The sequence below is a fragment of the Neofelis nebulosa genome, chromosome 3 (assembly GCF_028018385.1).
Source record: "Neofelis nebulosa isolate mNeoNeb1 chromosome 3, mNeoNeb1.pri, whole genome shotgun sequence".
NCBI lineage: Eukaryota > Metazoa > Chordata > Mammalia > Carnivora > Felidae > Neofelis > Neofelis nebulosa.
Genome location: NC_080784.1, coordinates 27,956,241 through 27,974,875, shown reverse-complemented (window position 1 = coordinate 27,974,875; position 18,635 = coordinate 27,956,241). Strand labels below are relative to the sequence as shown.

The 18,635-nt window shown below is 39.5% G+C and overlaps 1 protein-coding gene across 2 annotated transcripts in view; it reads right to left on the bottom strand.

Annotated features, from left to right (window-relative positions):
- Positions 1 to 18,635, bottom strand: part of TNKS (tankyrase) — a 215,731-nt gene that overhangs the window by 79,455 nt on the left and 117,641 nt on the right. For both annotated transcript variants that reach the window (XM_058720163.1, XM_058720162.1), the window contains exon 6: positions 1,724 to 1,818. In XM_058720163.1, coding sequence (XP_058576146.1) covers positions 1,724 to 1,818 — 95 coding nt within the window. The remainder of the gene's footprint in view (positions 1 to 1,723; positions 1,819 to 18,635) is intronic.

The following is an 18,635-nucleotide window of genomic DNA, read 5'->3' as shown; positions in this document are numbered from 1 at the left end:
TCTCATTCTGCATGAGTCAAGGACTCCCAATTTTGTGGTGTACTTCTCTGTTTTCAGACAAGCATAAGGGACCAGAGATGTACGAGAGCATGAGGCATTTGTGCCCCTGTACTATGGGGACACCATTCACATAGGGTACATGTCAGGCGAGACAGAAACAGTACCAAGAAGAGGCTTTGAAATGATGGATTCCCTCTCTGGTAAGTGTCTCAGGTACTGAGTTGTTTCTTCATTTCTAATGTTTCCTGACAGGGAGAGGGGCAAAGTGAGAGAGACCCTCCTCCCTCCGGGGCTTCTTTTCTTCATGCTGACAAAGACCGGAGTGTAATACGGATCTACATTACCTGGGTACTAAGGTCAATTCTCTTTTATTTTTATTTTTTATTTAAAAATTTTTTTTAATGTTTATTTATTTTTGAGAGAGAGAGAGAGAGGGAGGGAGGGAGAGACAGAGTGTGAGCGGGGGAGGGGCAGAGAGAGAGGGAGACACAGAATCCGAAACAGGCTCCAGGCTCTGAGCTGTCAGCTCAGAGCCTGATGCGGGGCTCGAACTCACAGACTGTGAGATCATGAGCTGAGCTGAGGTCGGACGCTTAACCGACTGAGCCACCCAGGCGCCCCTTTAATGTTTATTTTTGAGAGCGAGTGCAAGCGGGGACGGGGCAGAGAGAGAGGGAGACACAGAATCCGAAACAGGCTCTGGACTCTGAGTTTCCAGCACAGAGCCAGACACGGTGCTCGAACTCACGAACCGTGAGATCATGACCTGAGCCTACGGCGGACGCTTTAACCGACTGAGCCACCCAGGCGCCCCAGGTCAATTCTCTTTTAGATCTGAAGGTGGGATAATGAGAAATGTTAGCCCATCACATAGGAGCAGACCTAATTCCTATGTCTCTGAAGACGAGATAGGAAATCGGTACTAAGTTCCCCAAAACACACCTATTCATAAAATAAAGGGCTTCACTGCTTTCTTAACTGTCCTTCTCCCCTCCATTCCCACCTCAACCTTTGTAAATGTTCTCAGTTCAGATGTCCAAGATTTTATCAGGATAAAAACCAAATCAGAATATTGTAAACGTATGCTTTTGGTTTATTAATAAAAGATGATCCTTACACACCAGATGAACAGGACAGCTACGTTACTGGATTATCAGAATTTTCTATTTGTTTCATCTCCCTTTCTGAAATGCAATTTGAGTTGAAAAATCAATAATTGAGAAAAGCAAAATTTAACTTCAAATAACAGAACTGCAATAAAATTGAACTAATTTAGGAAATTACTATGAGAAAGCATCTTTAATGAGTAGAACATGGAAATGAAGTCAAACTGAAGTTGCAAACATTCTTAAAGTGCTACACAAGCTATAAAGAAATGGATTTAGGACTTTGTCCAGTGAGCAAAAGCTTTAGTGTATCAGAAGCTAAAACAAAGCATAACAGTCCATGGGTGAGACCACTAAAGGAAATAAACTGAGGTGCGCCTGGGTGGCTCATTCAGTTAAGCATCCGACTTCGGCTCAGGCATGATCTCACGGTTCATGGGTTCAAGTCCCGCGTCGGGCTCTGGGCTGACAACTCAGAGCCTGGAGCCCGCTTTGGATTCTGTGTCTCCCTCTCTCTGCCCCTCTCCCGCTTGCACTCTATCTTTCTCAGGAATAAACATACATGAAGAAAAAAAATGTTTAATAAAAACAAAAAAGGAATAGATGGATACACCTACCCTTTGTCTTTTGCATGAACATCAGCACCATGCTGGAGAAGAAGCTGTACTATCCGCACTCTGTTGTAGCCTGCGGCCAGATGTAGAGGCGTAGACTAGAAAAGAAAAAGAAAACACGTCCTCTCTTCAGGTAAATCATCCTCGCTCTGTCATTTCATCTGTGCTTATGTAGACTGAAACACAATACATTCTAACATACACAGAAAGCACTGAGTTGAAGTGTGAGAAAGTCACATTGCATAATTGGATGACAGTTCACTCACCTCAGGAGTAAATTCTAACTTCAGTGCTGTTCACCGGTTTCTCCTACTTGTGGTTTAAGGCTTTCAGTAATCTAGCTCCAGCCTACCTTCTCTACTTTATTTCCTATTTCTTTCCAACAGGAATTGTCCTCAGTGTTCTGAGAGGACACCAAAAACATTCTTCCTTATTCTACTTAAACCTTGCCTACTTTTCAAGTTCAAGCATTTAAATCTCAATTCTACCATAAGGACTTCCCTAAAGATCTGGCTCTCAAAATTTCTCCTGAACACAAAGGTTGAGAAACCTCTCTAAAGAACAATTTGAAGAAACTTTAGTGGCAACAACAAGGACAATGGACCATATTCATTCCACGTGGCTGTTAGCAATGGGTTAATTTGCTATATCAGAGGCAGTGAAATATAAGATAATATTTAATTCTTCTATTTTATGTACTATAGATGCAGCATATATAAAAAATCTAGTTTCTTCTCAACCAATTTCTGCCACATTAATCTGAACCAAGTTATTAAAAGAATCTCTGCTCATATTTAAAATGGTAATTAAAATAATCAAACTTCTTACCTCTTTTTAAAAAAAGGAAATAACATTAATTAAAAGGTTCTCTGCAACCATTGCAATTTTCCTACCTTTGCTCATTTCCTTAAAGTTTAAATACTGTAACAGTTTTTCACACAAGGCCTAATATACCTTAATGTACTCTCATTTTTTCCTGTCTTCTATTTGGACCTAGATATTTTAGTAAGACTTTAAATTTCTTTTCTTCATGTACTGCAGACGTCAAGATACAAAACAATCACTTCAAGGCACGTGGTATATTCTGACAGCCTCTAAGTTTAGGAAATATTTTTGAGTAGTACACAGCTAATAGTGAGGAGATGGGAGTAGGTCAGAAGAGAGTCCTGAAGAGGAAGTCAGGAAGCCTGATTCTATTTCTGGGTCTTATGAAACTGTGAAAGTCATATTACCTATACATCTCAGCCTCTTCATGTATAAAATAGAGAGAAAATCACCCATCCTAGCTACCTCCAAAATGTGCCAAAAGCAAGCTTTCTCCCATATATAAACACTTTCAAAATGCAAAATGTCGTACCAAAATAGATGATTAAAATCTCTGTATCATCAAACACCTTGCCCATTCAAGTTTCCGCTTTCGGACACGGGTCAAATGTTACTGCAGATGATACTGACAGGAGATGTCAAGTTATTTTTAAAACTGTTTTTCCCTCTCCTTTAAGATTTTAAAGATGTTGCTTTGCTACCTTCTGGTTTGCATCATTTTGGACTAGGAATTTGCCAACATGCTTATGTTTATTCTTTTATACAGGTGGCTTCTCCTCCAGATGCTTTCATATTTTCTCTTTACCACTGGCTCCAAGCAATTTGACTGTGAAGTATACTGGTATACCCTTCTCCTCCTCCTCCCCCTCCTTTTCCCTTCTCCTCCTCCTCCTCCTCCCCCTCCTTTTCCTTCTCCTCCTTCTCCTTTTGTGATGCTCAGGGCTTCCTGGCCTTCTTAGATCTGTGCTGTATAGTTTTCACCAAATTTGGAAAACCTTCAGCTATAATTTTTTCATGTATTTTTTCTACCCTCTCTTCCGCCATTCTCTCCTTCGGGGACTCCAAAGATACATATCTTAGGTTGCTTTCCAAGCTTGTTTTTAAGCTTTGTTAAACAGGCCCAGAGCAGCTTTTTAAGTCTAAGACTAATTTTTCTCTCCTAGTGAGGTATTTATTACCCTTCTGAGTACCTTATGATATCTGGTGAATTAAGAGGTTTGTCCACTCTGGCTGGTAGCAACAGACACAGTGACAGATGCTATGTGACCTGCCAGAGTTGTTCCCTCTAATCCTCTTTTCCGTGGTTCTTCTCTTGCCTCTTGTGGTTTCCTCATACTTATATCAAATCAGTACTCAGCTGAACACTGTAAGGGGACCCTTTGCAGATCTCTGGAGCTCTCCTTTCGCTGGTCTCCAACCTGCTAACTCTTGCCCCATGGTCTCCCTAAACTCCTAATTCCACCTTCTCAACTCAGGGAGACCACGGGGCTCCTCCTGGGTTTCCCCTTTCCTGTTTAAGGACTAGAAATGCTTTCTAGGCAGTAAGCCAGAGCAGTCACACAACTCAGCTTATTTAATGTTTATCTCTCAGGGATCACTACACGTACTGCATGATGTCCAATTTTTGAAAACCATTGTTTCATAGATTTCATTTGTGTGTGTGTGTGTGTGTGTGTGTGTGTGTGTGTGTTTATTGTTTCAAGAGGGAAAGTAAAACTAGTCCCTATTACTCCATCTTGGCCCACTTTCAGGACTTAATTGAACTTTATACTGCACTTGGGAAGCTTCCTCTAGAGACAGTGACTGCTCTGGATGACTGGTCAATAAGTCAGTAAGGTCTTTTACAGGACATAGCTGACATTCAATATTATATGAAAAAAGTGACACCTTCACTACTGATGCACAAAAAGATTTCCCTTTTTCATATTAAGAATCTTTTACAAAATTTTATTTGTATACAGTTGATTTAATAATAGTTTTTCTGATTCTTGAAAATGAACAAAGTCCCTAAGTAGATGAATACACACACACACACACACACACACACACACACACACACACACACATTAACTGTTTATTTAGAAGAATTAATCAGAAGAAGAAATATTTACTTTCTGGATTTTTACAAATCAGTGAGACTAAAAATTATTTATAATGCTTTCAAAATGGCTATGTACTTAGTTTCTAAACTGCTGTGATCAGGTAAAGTAGAAGGCTCTGTAGTTGACAAGGCAGGAAGTGATAGGCTTGAAATAAAGCAGTTGTGGAAAAAACAAGAGTTGAGGAATGAGTAATGTCAAGAACTATTAGAAAGCAGAAGTGACAGAGTCTGAAAACTGATGGATGCAGGTAGTAAGGGATACAGCAGTTCCAGTTTGGAAATGTCAGTGACAGATGAAAGAAAAGAAGGATGTAGGTCGGGGCGGGGAAGGGAGGAGAGAAGAGGAAGAGGTTTGGGTTTATGAATCTGAGGTGCCTGATACCCTAGTGATCATGGGACCAACTAGAATTCAGGAGAGGTGAAGGCTGAACACAAATTTAGTTATCACTGGCATTCATTTAAAATATTTTAGCGTGTGCAGTGTATCTTGCAGTATGTTAAGGGCTAGGGGTAGCACGGTAAACAAGAAAGGCTTGATACTTTGCCTTGATGAGTCTTCTTCCTCCAAAATATGAATCCCTAAATGAAATACATATATACTAATTCTTCAGAAGGACAGAAGATGAAGAAACAAAAGCCTAGCTTCTGAGGAATCAACTAGAGAAAGCAAATACTATTTTTTTTTTAATTTAAATTCAAGTTAGTTAACATATAGTATAGTATCGGTTGCAGGAGTAGAATTTAGTGATTCCTCACTTACATAAAACACCCAGTGCTCATCAAGTACCGTTAAATGTGACAAACAGTTCAAGATGTCAGGAGAGGCTAGAGGCTGCATACCTAACCCGCTCTGGAGGCTAGCAGAAGGGACTGGGCTTAGGAAAGATTCTCAGAACTGCTTCCTGAGGGGAGACTGGAGGATAAACAGAAATCCCTGAGGCAAAAAGATGGGGAACTTTATTCCAGGTAGTATGAAAAGCACATATTAACACCCAGAGGACACGGAGGAACTAAGGAAACTTCAGTGGCTAAATTCAGATTCAGTGTATGAGATTGAGGGGGGACTCTAAGAACAACGGGAACCCCCTCAAGAATGTGAAGCAGAAAATTATGTTAAGACTGTAGTTTGGGAAAGATGGCTCTAGCTATTCCACAGAGAATAAACTGGGGGTGGGGGCCAAACTAACAGCAGAAGACCTGAATTGAAGATCGCAGAGGGAGAGAGATAATGAGAGGGTCAGTTAGCAAAATGGTAGCAGTGCCTCAGTAGGGGTAGCTGAGCCAAGGGAGTAGATAACTTTGCAGGGAGAGTAAGTACAGAATAAGCTAGATGAGACTTTCCAAGTAGTCACCATAATGCGGATGCTAATTATGTAAACTGAATCGTATCACTAGAAGGCACATACAAATCTGTAAATGCATGCAATAAATTTGAGGAAAGGGTACAAAGCAAAAAGAAAAAGTACAAATTAAGAACCAAGGATGGTTTAAACAAGCTTACACTACTAAGAGCCCAGAGGTTTTTCTTCTAGAAAGAAGTTCAGTAGGTGTAACGGTTAGCTAGATGGTAAACAATACACACCAAATACTATTTTCTGATGCAAAGCAATTAAAATCATATGGCCTAAGACTAAATTTAGTGCATGGTTAACACACAGTGCCCACTTTATACTTTTACAATTGCGAAATGGCCAAGTAACGATAAAAGTAATTTTCTAAATGCTAGGATAATTAACAGAGTGCAATTTAGGCTTTGAAAAAATAAAGAAAACCCGTTTGTAAAATATTCACACATGTTCCTTGATTTTGCGGTGGTTGTAAACTAGTAAACACAAGGAGCAAATATCTAAGACATCATCATACAGAGGCCAGCAATTGCCGTTAGTTTGCACACCTTAGATGGATTCTTAAAACTGATTTTTCTGTTGGAATATTTTAAAAGTCAGCCTGAGGAGTGATAAAATATGGGACAATTGCAAATATAAAAACTTTTCTCTGCCGTAGAGAACGTTATTACTGATGTTTCATATTGTAAAATGGGTATGGAAAAAAGAATCTTTACTGAAAGAAATCTCCTAATTCGAAGTTTCCTTCTTGGAATAAGGCCACAGGAAAAAAAAACCAAACTTACATATCTACCCTTGCCTTTTATGATATAAATTTGCGGCACAAAATAAAGCATGTAAGATAGCTTTAACTTACCCTACACATAAATGCATAAAGTAACGTCAGGTGAAAACCCTGTTAAAAAACTGTGGTGGCAACCTTACTGTAAGTCCAGCAGTATAATATAAGGAAAAAAGTAAAGCCTTTTAAATTTGGGGTTTGCATTCTTGCTTTGCAACTTTACAAGGTATATAGTTTTGGACTAATGTCTTAGTGTCTTGGAGCCTTGGCTTCCAACATCTATAAAATGAGAAATGTAATTCTTACCATATAAAGCTATTTAATGGGTTACAGAAAACTGTATAAAGCACCTAATACAGTATCCCACAGAAAAAGCCCAATAAACAGTAGTTACAACTTATTATCACCTTATCAAGTATCTTATACGCTTAGAAGTTATCTCTTAGTGGTCATTTGTCAGTCCTCACCTTACTTTACCTGTCAGCACTACTTGACGTAGCCGATCACCTCTCTTCCTTCTTGAAATATTTTTCCCCTTGGTTTCTAGGATACCTAGACACCTTCCTCACTGGTTACTCCTTAGTCTTTTTTTCTGGTTGCTCCTCATTTTCTTGACACTGGAGTACTCTAGGACTACGTCCTTAGATCTCTTTTCTTCATTACCAGTATCATTCTTCGGTGACCTCATGCAGTCTTGTGGCTTCAAATAACATTCGTACACTGACAACTCCTCAGTCATATGTCCAGCTCAGTCTCTCTGCTGAACTCCTGACTCTCTCATAATCTAACTTCCTACTTGACGTCACCACAAGGACATGCTGGAGACATCTCATGCCGAGGCCCACAACTGAGCTCCTAGTACTCCCTCCAAAACCTACTCTGAAGAATTTCCTATTGCTGTTAATACCAACTCTATCCTTTTTCTTACTCAGGTCCAAAACCCTGAGTTCTTCCTGAGTACCATCTTTCTCTCACACACGATGCTCACCGCATCAGAGTATTTCTGTTGGCACTATCTCCAAAACATCTCCAGAATGTAGTCACTGCTCGGTCACTGGCCTGGTCTAAGTCACCATCCTCTCTCAGCTGGCTGAGTGGCAACAGCCTTCTATTTGGCATTCTGGCTTCCAGAAGAATCCCCTTAGAGTTCATGCAACATAGCAGCAGAGTGATCCTGTTGTAACATACCAGTTAGATACACCAGTCCCCTGTTCAGAATCTTCAGTGGCTCTTCATCTCACCAGACGTAAAAGCTAAGTCTATACAATGATCTGGAAGACCACAGGGAATCTCTCCTATCACTACTCTTCAACTTTCCAACATCATCTTTTACTCTGCTCTCCCTGGTTCACTCCACATGGCTCAAATACCCTAATTACTAATTAGCTGAAATGAATGGGAATTAGATTATACTAATAAGTGAAATACCTTCTGGAGAAATTAACTAGTAACAAAATATTCTCCCATTTAAATTGAATTTCACGCAACTTCTTAACAAATCAAAACAACAATGAAAAGACAAAATATTCTTGAGGGTTAAATATTAAAATAAAAGAATCTTAGGGATCCATAAGGCAGCTATGAGCTTTCAGGGACCTATGTATTATTATGTGCCTAGAATATAAAAATTTAATTTCTAAATCTTGTTTTTTCCATTGAGCAAAGAAATCATGATAACCATGTCTCAAGATTTAAATGCATTATTACAAATGTTCAATGCCAAAGGAATTTTAGCATTTATATTTTAACACAAAACCCATACTGCTCTCTCACAAATGACTTCTGGGTACAGGGGAAAGGGTTCCTTGATCTGACAGTGCTGAGAAAGCTTTTGAAGTTCACCATTATCACACAGAACATCCCAATCTTTGTAACACCGTTCATCTCAAAAGCATAAAATATAAACATTAATTCTTAATTTCTTAAGACTGTTATTCTATTTTTATAAAGCACAAACTTTGGGACATCCTTTGAACGAGATTTTAAAACGAGATTCCAAAATACCAATACTCCAAATAATCCTCTTTTTTCCTCTTGTTTTGTCTTTGTAGAATACTTTTGCAAATAAAATACAAAAAAGGATTGCCAAAGACTGGTCCTAAAACCATTTGCCACAATCTTTTACCGTAACACTTGTCACAAAATAACATACAGTAATTATTTGTCTCCTCTAATCCACCGTGAGCTCGTAAGAACAGAGAATATATCTTAATTTTCCGTTTGAAGGCTTAACATAGTCCCTTGTATTTAGTACAGTGTTAACAAAATCAAAGTTATTGTCAACTTTTGATTTACATTACTAAAAGGGAAACAGAGGACATGAATGATCCAGCTTGGTGAATGAGACTTTAAATTTACGTGAGAGATTTACACCTACATTTCAACACATGCCTGCGTGATGTTTGATGCGTTCCCTAGGAAAGAACAAAACCACAACTGTGAAGCCATGATGTAAGTTATCAGACAGCTGTCTAACCTCATGATATATAATGTATTTCGGTTTTCATTAAGATGAAGGCCGAGTTTGACCTCTATCAAATCCTCTAGACTTTCCTAGACTAGGGTGACTAGCTCATCCTGCTTTGCCCAAGATTTTTTTGATCCCAGGAAGCCCATTCATCTGAGGCAAACTGCGATGCTTGGTCACCCCACTCCAGCTTAATGCTGAATGAGTTTCTAGGTTCCTGGAGTTGTCCCAAGTCAGAAAATCGTGTGTGTGTGTGTGTGTGTGTGTGTGTGTGTGTGTCTGTATGTGTGTGCCTACGTGCAAGGGCACACAGGCATTCTGAATAAAGCCAGACTTATTCCTCTGCCAAACTAGGAGAAGAATCCTATTAAAAGCTGGCTCAAGAGATAACAAAGGATACTTCTCTTTCCATTTAACAATTTCTTCAAAAGACTCAAGCGTAACCTTTTCTCAGTCCATACAAGCTCCATATACTATTCAAGTTCTTCCTTCAGCCTCTTGCTCTAGAAACAGTTACAAAAATGGCTTCATAAGATAAAAATATTATGATCTTTTCAGCACTTGAACACTCATGTAATCATCACCCAGATTCAACAACCGTTAATTATTAAGACTTTGCTACCCTGGCCTCTGCCATCTATCTTTTCCTTTTCCCACTAAAAGTATTCTGCAGCAAATTCAACACATTGTAACAGTTCGCCCACACACACTTCCACAGGTATCTCTAAAAATTATGGGCATTTTCTTTCAAAACCCCCAATTTAGTACATCTAACAGAATAGGGGTATATCCATCTATTACCCATGCCAATATTCACATTTCATCATTGGCTGAAAAAACTTCCTAACACTGGTTCACTGGATGTCAGGATCAGTACTTTTGTTCTTGTGCCATTAAGTCTCCCTAAATGTACAAGGGTCTTCTTCTCTCCTTTTTTTCTCTTTTCACCTTACGGACTTGTTGAAGAGACCTTGTTAGTTGTTGTCTTTTCTGTGTGATTAACTTGCGCCTATCTATATTTTCCTCTTTCACATGAAACTTCTTTCGCAAGAATGTTTCATAGACGATATGTTATACGGTATCATATCAGGCAACATTTCATGTCTGGATATTCTACTTTTTGTGATAAGATTGCTCTGTGTACCATCAGTTTTACAGTAACTACCTCTATGAATCTGTGAATTAGAGGTATCATGGGTTGTTTTGTTTGTTTTTGAGAGAGAGAGAGAGAGAGAGAGAGAGAGAGAGAGAGAGAGACAGAGTGGCAGAGAAAGAGAATCTTAAGCAGGCTCCATGCTCAGTACAGAGTCTGATGTGGGGCTTGATCCAAAGACCCTGGGATCATGACCTGAGCCGAAATCAAGAGTCAGAGGCTCAATCAACTGAGCCCTCCAGGCACCCCTTGCCATCTTTTTTTTTAAAATAAAGTATATATAAACAAACAGAAAATCATTACACTTAAAAATTCCAATACTTGGGGCACCTGGGTGGCTCAGTCGGTTAAGTGTCCGACTCTGGTTCAAGTCATGATCTCACGGTTTGTGAGTTCGAGCCCCATGTCAGGCTCTGTACTGACAGCTCAGAGCCTGGAGCCTGCTTTGGATTCTGTGTCTCTCTCACTCTCTGCCCCTCCCCTGTTCACACTCTGTCTTTGTCTCTCAAAAAATAAATAATAAAAAAAAAATTTTAATTCCAATACTTATTTCCACTTTTTTATACAAACAGACTTTCAGATATGGTTTTAAAAATGAGGGGCGCCTGGGTGGCTTGGTCGGTTAAGCATCGGACTTCGGCTCAGGTCATGATCTCACGGTCTGTGAGTTTGAGCCCCGCGTTGGGCTCTGTGCTGACAGCTCAGAGCCTGGAGCCTGTTTCAGATTCTGTGTCTCCCTCTCTCTCTGCCACTCCCCTGTTCATGCTCTGTCTCTCTCTGTCTCAAAAATAAATAAACGTTAAAAAAAAATTAAAAAAAAAATAAAAATGAGATATTACAGGGGCACCTGGGTGGCTCAGTCAGTTAAGCGCCCGACACTTGATTTTAGCTCCGGTCATGATCTCACAGTTGTAAGATAGAGCACCACACCCCATGCCCCCCGTTGGCTCTGCGCTGGGCATGGAACCTCCTTAAGATTCTCTCTTCCCCTCTGACTCTGACCCTCCCTCGCTTACGCTTCAGCTCTAGAGCTCTCTCTCTCTCAAAAAAATGAGGTATTACCAAGTATTTTCTCAGTTTTAACTGGTCTCACTTATCATTTACCTTTACTCACCATTCCCTCCCCAAAAGAATTCTTTTAAATGATAAAAATCATGATTCCCTCTAAAATAATATCAAGTAAAATGTCCTCAATTTCTTCCTCTAGCTCAACAAACCCCTTTCCTGTAAGTAACCATTGCTTAACATGCACAAGTAGCATGTGAGATTTTTTTTCTATTCACATGAACATGTGTTTCTCTGAGTTCTTTTTACTGTTGTTTGGGTCACACAAATGGATCATATTACAGTCTTCTGAAGTTTGCTTTTTTTCTCTTAAAAGATTAGTACATATAAGTCTAATCTTACTCTTTGCTTAGCATTTCCATTGTGTAGCTGTATCATAATTATTCACCGATTGTCTGTAAATAGACAGGTTGTTCCATCTGCTCTGGCTATCTTAACAAAAAACACCTCATTCAAACGTATCATTTGGTTCAGATAGATCAGTATTTCCCTTCTACAAATAAAATACTGTTATCAGCCATTAATATAAATTCCCAGGAAAATATAACAACCACATAATTAGAGCTATTAAATTTCTTTCAGGCAGAGAGACATGATTAATCTGCTTGGAAGGTATACCTAAGGAGTTCTTTGAGACAGGGATACGTAAATCAAAATCAAAACAAACTATAAGCTAGAGAATCCATATGGGCATGAATGAGTCCATGGAAATACATATCACTGATGCCTGTCTTTTGAAGGGAGATTTAAAATAGTACCATAATGAAGATTAGACAATCTCATCCTTGAAATTTCTCAATTCTTGGGCCATTATAAAGAGAATTTAAAAGAGAAACTATCTGGAGAATAAAAATTGATGAGCCAAAGTAGAAATAAAACTTTTTAAAAAGATATTTTATTCATACTTTTTTCAAAAACTTTGTTTCCTTTAACTTGTCTCTTCTACAGATTACACATTACTAGATCCTTCTACGGTAATGTTTTCTTTTCCAGTCTTTTCCTCTGGTCCTCTGACTCCTGGTGAATGGTTCTCTCAAGCACAGTACCTTGAGCTAAACAAAGCTAACAACATATATAGTCTTATCATAGTGGACTATGTCAGGACTATAACTCTTCTTTCTTTTTCTTTTCTTAAGTTTATTTCCTTATTTTGAGAGGAGAGAGAGTGTGTGAGCTGGGGAAGGGGAGAGAGAGGGAGAGGGAGAGGGAGAGGGAGAGGGAGAGGGAGAGGGAGAGGGAGAGAGAGAGAGAGAGAGAGAGAGAGAGAGAGAGAGAGAGAGAATCCCTAACAGGCTATGTGCTCTCAGCACAGAGCCTGATGTGGGGCTCCAACTTGTGAACCACGAGAACATGACCAGCCAAAATCAAGAGTTGGGCACCTAACTGACAGAGCCACCCAGAAGCCCCATGACTATGACTTTTCAAAACAGACATGATACCACTCCTAGAACTGAAGTGTTTTAACATATTAGTGTTTTTAAGTCACAGTCTCTGTAATGGGAGGAGTTGGGTGACAATAGTAATGGTTTCCTCATTGCGTTATTTTCAGGCTAAATGAAATAGAAGACATGAAAACATTTTGAAAATACAAAGTAGTTTATTGAAAATAATAGCTAAAATCTACTGGGTACTTTCTATGTACCAAGCACTCTTCAAAATGTGTATTTATTAATTTGTATTTACTTTACACAACAATGATCAGAGCTAGAAACTATTATCTCCATATAACAAAAGGGTAAACTGAGGAAGAGGAGGATTAATACAGCAAGTTAACAGCAGAGTTGGAGATCAAAAGCAGACAGTCTTGACTTCAGAACTCTCATTCCGCTTTCCTTCTTTTCCTTTGCCTGGGTGCTCAGGTTCTGCATAGCATGTTCAGAAATGGACTAGTGTGGCTGACTGCAGAAGGGTAACTGGGTAGGCAGGGATCACACTGGTAGTTCTGGCTACTTCAGCAGTGATCCAGGGGATACTATATGTGAAATCCTACCAATAATGAGTGTGACCATACCACTGGATGAGCACCCTGGAAATGTAGGACTTCTTAACAACAGAAGTTGTCTATAATAGTAAGTATCAGAAGACAAGAAAAGAGTAACAGAAAATTGAAACTAGAGAAGACAATTTACCTGCCTCTTTCCTAGGACAGGATTTTTCTGCAGATCCCTAACAGACAATCATTTGGTCTCTTGAACTAAATTCCTGAAGTTGCCTCAACTGCTTTTTCCAGAATAATGTCCTGACTACCTTCCTAGTCACCCTCGGGCTGGTCAATATGCCTCCCTAATGTGTGAAACCTGAAATTCAGCACTAAATCAGATGCTGGCTGATCCAAACCAGTGACAGTGAGCTCTCACTTTTTTAAGAGTGTATTCAAGCAGAGCCAGATGACAATCTGTCAGAGTTCCCATAGTGAAGATGAGAACTGTACTGGGAAGTTGGACTAGCTGTCATTTAAGTTCTTCTCCAAATAAGATTCTATGAATTCTAGATAAGCTACATGAACAGAGGTAAAATATGATTGATATTCTCCAGCCTCAGAGAGGGTATTCTTCCAAAGTAACATATGTAGGCATCTTTAGGAAGGAATCGAAGGCATTTGAGAATTTGTAGAATTTATGAAATATCTTCTAAAACAAAGTTTTTGTACTTCAACTGTCTTTTATAATAAAAATTTATTTTTATATTGAAAACATAAAGGACTATCTTTAGTGTGTGTATTGGGAAGAGGAGAGGGGAAAGGAAATGAGCATACAAGAAAGAACAGGAAATCCACAGAGGAATCTTTGTGAGAATAAAGCTCTGAATGCCAACTTAATTCAATTTTAACTTAACGTTCTCATCATGGAAACTCCAAGGGGATTCTTCAACAGCCAGAAATTTGTTTTCCTCTTTTCCAGCCTCAGATTTAGCAGAATTGAAATGTATGCATGAAAATGAGTTTCTAGCTTCCTCTCATAGGGTTTGTATGGGAGGAAGAAAAAAACAGAATGCTTAGCACTCTCAGAAGGTGCAACATTAATTTTGCATTGTTTAATGAGAAACAGCTGGCAGACTTTATGGAAACCAGGTTTCATGTCTGATACGAATCTGATGTTTTATACCTTAAGCGGAAAAGTTTTCACACAACCCAAACCTCACGTGAATCCCTTTTTACAGTTAATATTTACAGTCTTGGGTTTTTAAATCTAAACATCAAAGATTCTAACTAATGTTCAACAGATAGCTGGCTGATTCTTGAGACAGGACACAAGTCACACTGATTGGCATCTGAAGATCATTTGTGAGGGAATCGTTCCACATTAGATCATTAGTCATTTTAACTGTGCAAACTGGGAGAAATTCCTCACAGCTCCTTCAGTGATACAGTCCTTGTTGTTTCTGAGTTTGCATTTGTGAATCTGGCAGCCGAGAGTAGTCAGGAGCAGAGAGCTCTCGTTCTGTTCCCTGCCCATAGCCCCTTCCCCAATTCTAAGAGGTACTGAACCCACTCTGAAACTAGGAGATGACTTTAATGGGCGTTTTTATGGTATTCAGAGTAGGGTTTTATCATGTTACTATCTTCAGAAAAGAAAAACCAATATATGAAACATTTTATATTTAGAGTTTGTCTATTTTCAAATTTGCTAATTTGGCTACCCAAACAGGCATTTCAAACAATTATGCATGGTATTCATAGTGTTTCCGAAGTTTTACTACTGATGCTATTCTTAGTAGAGAAAGATGTTTTCTTATTAGTCACTGAAAACAGTCTTTTGAAAAAAAGAATATTATGGGGATTCTTGATACTTCTTAGAAATTTTCTTTTATAATTCCAATTTAATTGAGCAAGCAAATAAATGGGTGACTATGCATGGGGCGGGGGAGGAGGGAAGTAAGATTCCTGAGCAATTATTGTATTTCTTTAAAAAAAAAAGTAGTGACACAAAAATAACCAGGTGTTACAGATGGACTGAGTGTTTTGTGTCCACCCCGACCCCAGCAAATTCCTATGTTGAAGCCCTAACCCTAATGTGGCAGTATTTGAAGATAGGGCCTTTAGGAGTAGTTAGATTTGGATAAGGTCACAAAGTGGGGTCCTCACAATGGGGTTGGTGCCCAAGAGCTCAATTCCTCTTTCAGCAAGAAGGCAGCCCTCCCCAAGCCAGGAGGAGAGCCCTGCTGAGAAGCTGACTATGCTGGCACTCTGACCTTGGGACTTCCCAGCCTCCATCCAGAACTATGAGAAATAAATTTCTGTTGTTTAAGTCACCAGTCTATGGTATGGCAACCTGAGCTAAGATTTCAGGTAAGCAGTACAAAATGAATTAAAAAATTAACAGTTTATATTGGTTTTGTATTATGGCCGGACCACAGTTCCTAATAATGCTAATTCAAAGCTACATACAATCTCAAAGTTCTTAAGTCCATAATTAACTTTTCACTTTTTGCTGCTTCTCATCAGGCCCGAAGTTTCAGAAATCAGACTTCTCTTTGCTCCTAAGCAAGCCTTTTTACCCACTAAGGTTCACCCTTTACTAAAAGGATTTGAGCCCTTTTCTTTTTTTTTATAACATTTTTTTTTTCAATGTTTTTTATTTTTATTTTTGGGACAGAGAGAGACAGAGCATGAACGGGGGAGGGGCAGAGAGAGAGGGAGACACAGAATCGGAAACAGGCTCCAGGCTCCGAGCCATCAGCCCAGAGCCTGACACGGGGCTCGAACTCACGGACCGCGAGATCGTGACCTGGCTGAAGTCGGACGCTTAACCGACTGCGCCACCCAGGCGCCCCTTGAGCCCTTTTCTGAATACTCTGTTAACTGAGGTTAACCGAATAGTTTAAGCCAAAGAGATCATATCAAATCATAATCATTATGGGACTATTTTTAAATGTTTTTCTCGTGTACCAATGGATACAGAAAAATATGTTAATAACACTACCCACCATCCCACTCAACTGCAGAACTAGGACATCAGCAATACCACTGAATCTACTTTCTGTGTTTCTTCCAGAACCTATTCCCTTGCCACTCTGCCAGATGGATGTTTTTCAAGTGAATGCTGCAGTTGTAATCTAGTGTACTCTATAAAGTTTGGTTTACTTGTAGAGGCAAAAAGAGCACTTTAAACTTAGACTCTTGCCATTTGAAAAGAATACACTTAAGTGTCACTTCTGTAAAGTGGCTCCTATAATTCAAATTTTAGTAATGAATCATACTCACAGCAAAACGATTTAGTACTCACTCCTTTTCTATCCCTCGACCAGTAACCAGTCTAATGTTGAAAACTGCAGCAAACATGCTTTTTGGATGCAAGTGTAGGAGAAACCAAAGTGAGGAGGAGAGTGATTAAGCAGAGCTCAAATAAACTCCTGTGTTAGCACCTGCTTTTTAACACAGGTCCCTTTCGACTAAAAATTCTCTCCTCACAGAGAGAAACAGAGCACAGTTGGCATGGGTACTAATTACCCTCACCAGTAGAAATGTCATGCTTGACAAAATAGAGACTGTTTTAGTAGAAGCGATTCCCTAATGAAAAATAAAAAAGACATTTTCAAGCCCTTATTGTTACAAAATGAATATACACAGGCATAAAGATTTTATACAATATACTCCATCATAAGTAGGCAAGAAAACTTGCTCTAAGGGATTTCTGCATTACAGCAAGACATGCATTGCTCAGCAAGATGTACTTTAAAGAAGTGATTAGATTAGATATATAATTAAACGTAAAGTGCTTGAAGAGTTCCCTGATGCATTTGACCTTCCTGTAATCCCATGTAACATCTGAACTCTGGCGCATAAAAGTTGGATATTAAAAAGTGGTATGACCTTTCATCTACCAGGTTTTGCCAAGAACAGAGGAGGATGATAAAGGCCACTAAAGGCCACCGAGAGCCAGGCATCGGCCCCCAGGTAATGCTAACACTTTCTTAAAGGGGAAAAAGACTCTATGTAAACTTTATTCCAGATTCCAGGAGCGTCTTATCTCGTGTGACTCCATACACCTTTACATAATCCAATTCTATATTGCTGGTAATTACTACTAACTCTAATGAGAAATAAATAACAAAATACATTGCAATCTTAAAATGTTAGAGTTGAAAGGTGTTCTTTTTTTTTAATGTTTATTCATTTTTGAGACAGAGAGAGATAGAGCATGAATGGGGGAGGGTCAGAGAGAGAGGGAGACACAGAATCGGAAGCAGGCTCCAGGCTCTGAGCTGTCAGCACAGAGCTGTCAGCACAGTTCATGGCTTGAACCCATGAACCATGAGATCATGACCTGATTTGAAGTCAGATGCTTAACCAACTGACCTACCCAGACACCTCTAGAGTTGAAAGGTATTTTAGAACTCATGTGGCCCAAATCCTTCATTTTATAGGCTAAAAAATGGAGAACTCGGAGGCATGACAAAATTTGCCTCATAGGAATTTTAACTTAAAAGCTAGTAATAATTTTACCTTAAAACTTGGGTCTTCTAGCTTCCAACTCCTGTTTTTTCCCCTGAGACTATGACCACAAAAGATGTACCTGAAATTACTTCCTTGCACTCTGAGGGGGAAAAGAATCATAAACTGCAAGATATAATTCAAAATCATCTTTACAGCTAAAGAAATAAATACATTTGGAGATTTATCTTTAAATCTTCACAGACTCTTCCACACAGCTATGAAACAGCCGTTTTCAGTAATCTACATGAGAAAAGATGCAACCTTCTGGCCCAGCAGATAACAAGCATTGAGTTATTATTTTCTTACAGTACGGGTATATTGGTTATCTTTTACTAGGTAACAAAACCCCCCCAGCTGGTGGCTTGCAGGTGGCTCTTCTACTCCGTGTGGCATGGGCTGGGGTGCTGAGGTGGCTGATGTCACCGGGAGGCTACTAAACAGGGAGCTCAGCTGAGGTTATGAGGCCTGGGACGCCTGGGCAATGAGCTGTTTGTTTAGAGGCTTCCCCGAGCTCAAGTGGGTCTCTGGCTGGAGGCCTCCGCACGGCTACCTGGGCTGCCTCATGGCATGGTAGCCGGGTTCAAAGAGGGAGGAGCATTCCAGAAGCAGGGAACTGGCAAGCAGCCAGGCTACCTCAGGTGCTAGTCCCAGAAGAGGCAGAGCAATCCTGCTTCATTTTATGCATCGAAGCAGTCCCGGGTTTAGCTCAAAGTCAGCGTAAGAAGGAACTCGGCCAAAACA